At 50.1% G+C, this 10,000-nt stretch overlaps 1 protein-coding gene across 1 annotated transcript in view; it reads right to left on the reverse strand.

The window, feature by feature from the left end:
* Nucleotides 1-10,000, reverse strand: part of LOC116523044 (unconventional myosin-Ig-like) — a 70,390-nt gene that overhangs the window by 20,466 nt on the left and 39,924 nt on the right. Inside the window, exons 17-21 of the mRNA XM_032238204.1 lie at nucleotides 8,704-8,927; nucleotides 8,217-8,361; nucleotides 2,311-2,415; nucleotides 1,164-1,277; nucleotides 302-456 (exon numbers count right to left, since the gene is read on the reverse strand). Coding sequence (XP_032094095.1) covers nucleotides 302-456; nucleotides 1,164-1,277; nucleotides 2,311-2,415; nucleotides 8,217-8,361; nucleotides 8,704-8,927 — 743 coding nt within the window. The remainder of the gene's footprint in view (nucleotides 1-301; nucleotides 457-1,163; nucleotides 1,278-2,310; nucleotides 2,416-8,216; nucleotides 8,362-8,703; nucleotides 8,928-10,000) is intronic.

Here is a 10,000-nt window from a genome sequence, read left to right on the forward strand (position 1 = left end):
ACTTAGTGGCCAAACATGACAACAGCACTGGGGAAAAAAGGACCGACGTCCATTTTTTCGCCCTGAACAACCATTGCTGCGTTACTGTGGATCCACAGTCAGACGCTTCGTGACTGACTCAGGCTTACGACACCGCGTTCCCCTGTTGCGGCCTTTGGATAAGCAGGCCGTGCGATTCCCTGAAGAGCCACAGGGATTCAATTAACAACGGTGCCCCGTGTCCCGCTTAGTGACGGGTAGGTGAATTGTGGTCGTAGGTCGAGGACTAGTGGATGAGATGCTCGAGAGAGGAACCACCTACCTCCTGAAGTGGTGCGCCAGGACCCCAACCAGCTCCCCGACCCGGTTGTCGTTGGCTGGTTGCATTTTGTGAAGACACACCACTAGGTGCTTCTGCTTCTCCAGGTGGAAGACAACCAACTGGTCCTCGCCACTGGTGACGCTCAAACCGGACAACTGTGGGGGCAAAGGAAGGATTAAAAAAAGGTCGTTTGGGAAATTCGCGCAGGAGGAGGAGGAGAAAAAAGACTGTGGGGTCCTTGGTGCACGCCGAGGTTGGTGGTTCCCTTGTTAGACGTCTCGTGACCCAACTAAGGAATGTCATCAGTGCTAAAAGGGAGGGGTTTTTGTAGAGAAGCGGGAGGAGGAGGACTGCGGGGTTCTCTTTGGCCTTGATAGTTTTCTGGCAGATGTTTCATGACCAAGCTAGGGGACATCATCAAGTGCTAGAAGGAAGGGTTTTTTTGGAGAGAGACAGAGAGAAGGAGGGGAAGAGGAGGAGGAGGAGGAGGAGGAGGAGGAGGAGGAGGAGGAGGAGGAGGAAGGACTGTGAGGTCCTTGGAGTTCCCTGAGCTTGTTGGTTTCTTCGGAGACATTTCATGACCCAACTAGGTAATATCATCAGTGCTAGGAGGCCGGTTTGCAGAGGTGAGAGGAGGAGGGGGATGACTGTGGGGTCTTCGTGCTCTCTGAGCTCCGTTGTTTTCTTGCAGACGTCTCATGACCCAGCTAGGCAACGTCCCCCATGCAATCTCTAACGCTGGGTTTCGCCTCCTCCATGCAACTCGGGCCTCCCTAACCCCGGAAACATCTTCTGCTCTTCTACGGACCCCCAACCCTCCCAAAAAGAACCCCCAGAAGACCCCCTTCAACCCCCTCCTTACTGTGCCGAGACCAATGGTCTTCTTGACTCGGTATTGCTTCCGGGGGTCCAGCTTGTAGAGGTGCTGGTCGGTGATCAGTAGGGCTCGATCCGTCCGTTTGTTACACCGGTTGATCTGGGGAGATTGGGAGATGGTCAAGAAGGCCCCCTACCCTGAGAAAAACCAATTGGACCCCCCCCCTCACCCACCAGATCAAGGAAAAGAGGGGAGACAGCCCATCCTGTTTGAGCCCCGGAGGTCAATGGGGGGACCAGCCGCCGTCCTGTGGGTGCTTCTTGCTTGCAATGAAACCAGCTTTGGGCTATTTACTGTCATCTTGGAGGTGTTACCATAGAGGTTTCCAGGGATAGAGCGACTTGTCTAACTTGGTTGGGGAAAAGGGACTTGGCCGTGCCACATCTGTGGAGGCCATGCTTCTAATTTGATGCTCCGGAGGTGGCCTCATAGTGGCCTCCAGGAATAGAGCGGCCATCTTGAATTGGGCACCTGCTCGAGGTGTTGTTCCTCGCATAGAGCGGCCTTCTCTGACTTGGCACCTTCCAGAGATTGGGGGACTTTGCAGATGCCATGTTTCTAACTGGCCCCTGCTGGAGGTGGCATCATAGAGACCTCCAGGGATAGAACGGCCTTTTCTAACTAGGCACTTCCAGATGTTGGGAAGTTTGGCGGTGCCACGGCTGTTGACGCCATGCTTCTAAGTGACACCTTGGTATCATAGAGACTTCCAGGGATAGAGCGGCCTTCTCTACCTTGGTTGGGGGGGGGGACTTGGCAATGCCAAACCCGTGGAGACCATGCTTCGAATTGATACTTTGCAGGTGGCATCATAGAGACCACCAGGGATAGAGTGGCCTTCTTGAAGCCGGCCGTTCCCAGATGTTAGGGGAATTGGGAATGCCACAACTGTGGAGGGCATGTTTCTAACTGGTCCCCCCCTCTCTCTCTCCCTCCCTCCCTCCCTCTCTCTCTCTCTCTCTCTCTCTCCCTCCCTCCCTCCCTCCCTCCCACTCTCCATTCATCATTCATCCTCCTTCCCCCCCCATGTGCGTATGTATGTGTGTGTCTGTCAGAGTCAGCAACTTGGGGGGTATCTTGGACTCCAACTCCCAGAATCCCCCAGCCAGCCTGAGACGCGTGTGCCTCTCACCTTCCGCACATGGCATGAAAACAACACGGAACTGAAGTGCATCTTCTCTTTCAGGGTGGAGACCTGTTTGACGAACTGGGCAGCCAAGGCTGAATTCTCCTCCGCCTGGGGAAGAAGAGAGAGGAGAGGAGGTGGGTTGTTTCTTATGGGGTGGGGAGGACAAAGGGGAGGAGGACTGGGGGGATCCTTGGTGGGCTCTGACCTGGGTAGTTTCCCCCCCTTTTCTCTCTCTCTCTATATCTATCTATCTATCTATCTATCTATCTATCTATCTATCTATCTATCTATCTATCATCTATCAATCTCGCTCTTTCTATATCTATCTGTCTATCTCTCTCTCTCTCTCTCTATCTCCCTCTACTCCCTCCCTTTCTTTCTTTCTTTCTCTTTCTTTCTTTCTTTCTTTCTATATCTATCTATCTATCTATCTATCTATCTATCTATCTATCTATCTATCTATCTATAGCCACCTCTCTCTCCCTCCCTCTCTCTCTCTCTCTCTCTCTCTCTCTCTCACTCTCTTTATTTATTTATTTATCAGCATAAATATAACAAATGTAACAAAAAGGCAACAGTAAAAAATATTGGGTTTCTGTCTGGATGGTCTCTTGTGACGAGCTGAAGACAGAGAGTGGAAGTGTGACCTTCCTCCCATATTTGGGCATACCAGGGGTTGTGACTTTAAATATATACCTTTCACCCTGGCCTGGCTGATAAGGAGTTGAGCTCTGTAGCTCAATGGTTAACACATCTGCCTGAGAGGCAATAGAGCACAGGTTCGATTCCCAGCAAGGGTATGGCTAGCTGATGAGAGCTAAATAGCTTGAAATAGATCTATACTAGTCTCCCTTTATTTATTTATCAGCACAAATATAACATACACACACACACACACACACACACACACACTCACACACACAAAATATCTATTTAGCTATCTATTTCTATTTATCTGCCTGCCTCCCTGCCTATCTACCTATCTATCTATCTATCTATAGCTATCTATCTATCTATCTATCTATCTATCTATCTATCTATCTATCTATCTATCTATCTATCTAATATCTAATCTCTCTCTCTCTCTCTCTCTCTCTCCCTCCCTCCCTCCTTCTTTTCTCTCCCCGCCCCCACCTTCTATCTATCTACCTATCTATCAACCAGCCCAAGGGATGTGCCAAGAAGTGCGCAGAGCCTCTCAAGGTCTGCTGTTGGAGTGAAATGCACCATTGACTCAATTGTGGGACCAACACAGAAGAACTGTGCTTTCTTGCAGCCTCTGGGCATGCGGGGATATCCGCGAGAGGAGAAAGCTATTCTTTTTTTTCAAACGCAGCCATTGCACCAGAGATTAAAAAGGGTTGGAGGGGGAGGCTCCCCTAGTCTTCTCCCTCCAGCCAAGAGGCTTCGGGGAGACGTCACCATGGAGATGATGGGGGCGTCCGTTGAAGGGAAAAAGCCATTCTCTTAGATGTCCTGGGCTGCTCCTGGCATCACCCAGGTAGGGGAAAAAAACCCTGCTTCTGGCTTCCCAGGAGACCCTCAGGCAGGTGGAGTGGTGGTCTCAGGACAGGAGAGGGAGAAGAGGCTCTTGATAGCACAGAGTTGAATTGGGGGGTCCTTGAAGCTCTCTGAGCTTGGTGGTTTTCTTGCAGACGTTTCATGACCCAACTAGGGAACATCATCAGTGCTAGAAGGGAGGAGGAGGAGGAGGAGGAGGAGGAGGAGGAGGAGGAGGAGGAGGAGGAGGAGGAGGAGGAGGAGGAGGAGGAGGAGACGACATGACAACTGTGGGGTCCTTGGTGCTCTCTGAGCTGGGTGGTTTTCTTGCAGACGTTTCATGACCCAACTAGGGAACATCATCAGCGCTGGAAGGGTGGGGCTTTATGGAGGAGGAGGAGAAGGAGGAAGGAGGCTATGGAATTCAACTCCCAGAATTCCCCAGCCACCATGGTGTCCTGTTCAAATAGAGGTAGTCCTCCACGTTCGACTACAATTGAGCCCAGATTTCATGTTGTTGAGCAAGACATCTAGTAACTGAATTTTGCCCCATTTTATGACCTTTCTTGCCACGGCTGTTAAGTGAATCACCGGAGTTGTTACTGAAGTTGTTACATTAGTAACACGGTTGCTAAGTGAATCTGGCTTCCACACTGACTTTGCTCGTCAGAAGGTCGCAAAAGGGGATGGCGTGACCCCTGGGACGCTGGAAACGTCATAGGTATGAGTCCGTTGCCAAACAGTTTTGATCACGTGACCACAGAGACATCACGATGGCCGTGTGAAAAACAGTCATATTCCTTTTTTCCCCCAGCGGCCTTGTAACTTCAAAACGGTCCCTAAACGAACTGTTATAAAGTAAGACACATTTGCTTCCTGTGAGATCTCCTGGTGGTCTCCTTTCCAAATACCAACCACATCCTGCTTTGCTTTCCAAATTAGCCACATTTGCTAGCTGTGAGATCTCCTAGTGGTCTCCTTTTTCAAATGCCGAATGCATCCTGTTGTGCTTTCTAAATTAACCAGGTTTGCTGGCTGCGCATTTCAAATTTATTTTTAAAGCCAACGTGAAAAGGAAATGGAGAACAGGCCCTCTCACAATCCTACACTTGTCACATAGGACAACCCTACAATTTGGATAAATCACGGATTTTTCCCCAATGAAGCGACCGTCCCACTCCGGGGTAACTCCAGGTCTTTGACTCACAACTCAACGTGACACACACAAAAGAAAACCCCCAAGTCAAAGCATAAACAGATGGCAAATCTGGGGAAGAGACAAAAAAACCAACAACCCACACCTCCCATCGTCCTCCTTGCCCACCGACAGCCGGGAAGAAAAGCGTGGGCCGAGATGCGCTTAAAACGTCACTAAGCGGAGCTCTTTAATTAGCTGGCATTTTCAGAGCTGGTTTGTACGTGGTTTCCTTTCCGGAAGTTGTGTGGGCACCCCGAATGTCGGAGGTTTTTAAGAAGAAATCGGGTGACTCTCATAAGGTCCCCTGGTCGAGGAGAGGGCTCGACTAGATGACCTCCAAGGACCCTTCCATCTCTGTCATTCCATGATTCTGTAAGGATCTCCTGTTTGAGCAGGGGGTTGGACTAGATGACCTCCAAGGTCCCTTCCATCTCTGTCATTCCATGATTCTGTAAGGATCTCCTGTTTGAGCAGGGGGTTGGACTAGATGACCTCCAAGGCCCCTTCCATCTCTGTCATTCCATGATTCTGTAAGGATCTCCTGTTTGAGCAGGGGGTTGGACTAGATGACCTCCAAGGTCCCTTCCATCTCTGTCATTCCATGATTCTGTAAGGATCTCCTGTTTGAGCAGGGGGTTGGACTAGATGACCTCCAAGGTCCCTTCCAACTCTGTCATTCCATGATTCCGTAAGGATCTCCTGTTTGAGCAGGGGGTTGGACTAGATGACCTCCAAGGCCCCTTCCATCTCTGTCATTCCATGATTCTGTAAGGATCTCCTGTTTGAGCAGGGGGTTGGACTAGATGACCTCCAAGATCCCTTCCATCTCTGTCATTCCATGATTCTGTAAGGATCTCCTGTTTGAGCAGGGGGTTGGACTAGATGACCTCCAAGGACCCTTCCATCTCTGTCATTCCATGATTCCGTAAGGATCTCCTGTTTGAGCAGGGGGTTGGACTAGATGACCTCCAAGATCCCTTCCAACTCTGTCATTCCATGATTCTGTAAGGGTCTCCTGTTTGAGCAGGGGGTTGGACTAGATGACCTCCAAAGTCCCTTCCAACTCTGTCATTCTATGATTCTGTAAGGATCTCCTGTTTGAGCAGGGGGTTGGACTAGATGACCTCCAAGGTCCCTTCCATCTCTGTCATTCCATGATTCTGTAAGGGTCTCCTGTTTGAGCAGGGGGTTGGACTAGATGACCTCCAAGGTCCCTTCCAACTCTGTCATTCCATGATTCTGTAAGGGTCTCCTGTTTGAGCAGGGGGTTGGACTAGATGACCTCCAAGGTCCCTTCCATCTCTGTCATTCCATGATTCTGTAAGGATCTCCTGTTTGAGCAGGGGGTTGGACTAGATGACCTCCAAGGTCCCTTCCAACTCTGTCATTCCATGATTCCGTAAGGATCTCCTGTTTGAGCAGGGGGTTGGACTAGATGACCTCCAAGGCCCCTTCCATCTCTGTCATTCCATGATTCTGTAAGGATCTCCTGTTTGAGCAGGGGGTTGGACTAGATGACCTCCAAGATCCCTTCCATCTCTGTCATTCCATGATTCTGTAAGGATCTCCTGTTTGAGCAGGGGGTTGGACTAGATGACCTCCAAGGACCCTTCCATCTCTGTCATTCCATGATTCCGTAAGGATCTCCTGTTTGAGCAGGGGGTTGGACTAGATGACCTCCAAGATCCCTTCCAACTCTGTCATTCCATGATTCTGTAAGGGTCTCCTGTTTGAGCAGGGGGTTGGACTAGATGACCTCCAAAGTCCCTTCCAACTCTGTCATTCTATGATTCTGTAAGGATCTCCTGTTTGAGCAGGGGGTTGGACTAGATGACCTCCAAGGTCCCTTCCAACTCTGTCATTCCATGATTCCGTAAGGATCTCCTGTTTGAGCAGGGGGTTGGACTAGATGACCTCCAAGATCCCTTCCATCTCTGTCATTCCATGATTCTGTAAGGATCTCCTGTTTGAGCAGGGGGTTGGACTAGATGACCTCCAAGGACCCTTCCATCTCTGTCATTCCATGATTCCGTAAGGATCTCCTGTTTGAGCAGGGGGTTGGACTAGATGACCTCCAAGATCCCTTCCAACTCTGTCATTCCATGATTCCGTAAGGATCTCCTGTTTGAGCAGGGGGTTGGACTAGATGATCTCCAAAGTCCCTTCCAACTCTGTCATTCTATGATTCTGTAAGGAACTCCTGTTTGAGCAGGGGGTTGGACTAGGTGACCTCCAAGGTCCCTTCCATCTCTGTCATTCCATGATTCTGTAAGGGTCTCCTGTTTGAGCAGGGGGTTGGACTAGATGACCTCCAAGGCCCCTTCCATCTCTGTCATTCCATGATTCTGTAAGGATCTCCTGTTTGAGCAGGGGGTTGGACTAGATGACCTCCAAGATCCCTTCCAACTCTGTCATTCTGTAAGGGTTTCCTGTTTGAGCAGGGGGTTGGACTAGATGATCTCCAAAGTCCCTTCCAACTCTGTCATTCTATGATTCTGTAAGGGTCTCCTGTTTGAGCAGGAGGTTGGACTAGATGACCTCCAAGGTCCCTTCCAACTCTGTGATTCTGTTATTCTGCTTCTCACAAGGATCTTTAATGCTCCAAAAGGCTGTAGTTGCAGCCTATTACTCCATGTGAAGTGACTTCTGCTCCACTTTATGACCACTCTTAGCAAGAGTTCCTAAGCAAATCACTGCAGTTGCTAAGCAACTGAACCGGTCGTTAAGTAAATCTCGGTGTGTCCCCCCCCCCCCCGTTGTCTTTGCTTGTCAGAAGGTCGCAAAAGGGGATCACGCAATCCCCAGGACACTGTGGCTGTCGTAAGTACAAGTCAGTCACCAACCTTCTGAATTTTGACCAATCTATCACGGGGGACGCTGTGATGGTCATAAGTGTGAGACACCATCCTAAATCCCTTTATTCCAGTGCCGCTGTAACTTTGACGCGGTTGCTAATTGAGCGAGGGTAAGGAGAATTCCTGATGTTCGGGGCAAATCAGACTACAAACCCCATGTTTCGTAGTTAGTCCTCGTTTCACGACTGGTTGGTGAGTGGCGATTCTGCGGTAACTTTGGACCGCCGCTAAACGAACGGTCACAAGTCAGGAACACCCTGTACGAACCGAGGCTGCGTAAATGTCCAAATGCCTTTTCTGACAGAACAACATGTCGAAAGAAAGAACGGGTGTGAGAATCGCACAATTGTACGTACCGACACTAAATAGTTCTGTCTCCAGTTTTGGCAACAGCCCCAATTTTTCCTCCGGCCTTGCAAGACGTCGAAGGCGGCAACTTTGGCTTTGATTTGGCCCATCTCGGAGGGAGGGATGTTGGTCACCAGCTGCCTGGCTCGCCACCTGTAACAACACAACCGCAAGCACAACAGTTAACAATGACAATGCAGCGGTTCGCTTAGTGACGGTTGAAGCATGCAACGTGAACAAAACTGAGACGGTCAGGAACTTAAAGGCTTTAAGAGGGGAGGACTCCAACTCCCAGAATCCCCCAGCCAGCTATGCTTTAAGAGGGGGAGGACTTCCACTCCCAGAATCCCCCAGCCAGGATGCTCTAAGAGGGGAGGACTTCCACTCCCAGAATCCCCCAGCCAGCTATGCTTTAAGAGGGGAGGACTCCAATGCTGGCTGGGGGATTCTGGGAGTTGAAGTCACCCCTCTAAAGAAATTATCGTGGGGGATTACCTGCAAAAGATGAGTTTGCTGCTCTCCTGGAACTGGACCAGCACCTCTGGAGGCTCTGGCCACTCCACGCTTTTGCCATAGTCCGCCATGCTCCGCACACCTTGGAAGCGTTGTAGGAGCTCCAATAAGTGAGACTTCACTTTGTGACGCTTGTAGTAGGCCATGATGGTGTAGATGGCCCGTAGGTATCGGCAACGCTTGCGGGCGAGGGCTCCTCTCCAAACCTGGGAACAGAGGGACGTCATAACCCTGAGTCTGCATTACGGGGGGTTCATTTGGGGGGTCACAAAGGCAGTTCTGGTTCCCATAATCCCCTGCTCAGACCCATGATAGTCCTCGACTTACAACCCCAATTGAGCCCTGAATTTCTTTTTCTAAGCGAAACAGTTGTTAAGTGAATTCTGTCCCACTTTACGACCTTTCCTGCTATCACCGTTAAGTGAATCCCTGAAGTTGTTAAAATTAGTCACACAGTTGTCTGGCTTCCTTCTTGTCAGACGGTCGCAAAAGCGGATTACATGACCCTGGGATACTGTGACCGTCTTAAATATGAGCCACACATTCTAATTCTGTTCTCCTGACTTTGGGGAATGCCACAATGGTCGTTAAGGTGTAAAACGGTCATACCACTGGTCCTCAATTTACAACCACAGTCGAGCCCCAAATTTATGCTGTTAAGTGAGAAATGGGTTGGATGAGTTTTCTCCATTTCTGGCCACATTTGTTAAGTGAATCAATGCCATTCTTAAATTAGATACCCGGTCGCTAAGTGAATCGGGTTTCCCCATTGACTTCCCTTTTCAAATGATTGCAAGAAACAATCACATAACTCCATCGCCATTGTCATAAATGTGAATCAGTGATCAAGCATCCAAATGGAAGTCAAGGGACCGCACTGATGACACCGTATTATTTGTGGAAAATGGTGGGTGAATACATTTTTGGAAAGAAGTTGTAACTTTGAACGGACACTGTTGTGGCCCAGCAGGAGCCGTTGGAGCTGCCACCAGACTCCGACAGCGAGGGGCCTTATGAGTCGGCCCTGGAGAATGTGGAGGACCCTGGACAGGGTTCCGACTCTGAGCAGGGCACAGAGAGGCTGGTTGGCCACCAGGAGGCGCCTGAGCCTTGGACCAGTGGGGAGGAGACAAGGCAGAGTGATCCGGACGCCAACAGTGAGTTGTTCCTAGATGCCCGGCACCGGAGAGCTAATAGGCGTCAGGAACAGGAGGTGATTGCACTCAGCTGCTGGTAATTAGGCTCCTCTCCACACTTGAGAGACCGCCTGCTGCACTTG

This window comes from Thamnophis elegans, chromosome Z (assembly GCF_009769535.1).
Source record: "Thamnophis elegans isolate rThaEle1 chromosome Z, rThaEle1.pri, whole genome shotgun sequence".
In the NCBI taxonomy this organism is placed as follows: Eukaryota; Metazoa; Chordata; class Lepidosauria; order Squamata; family Colubridae; genus Thamnophis; species Thamnophis elegans.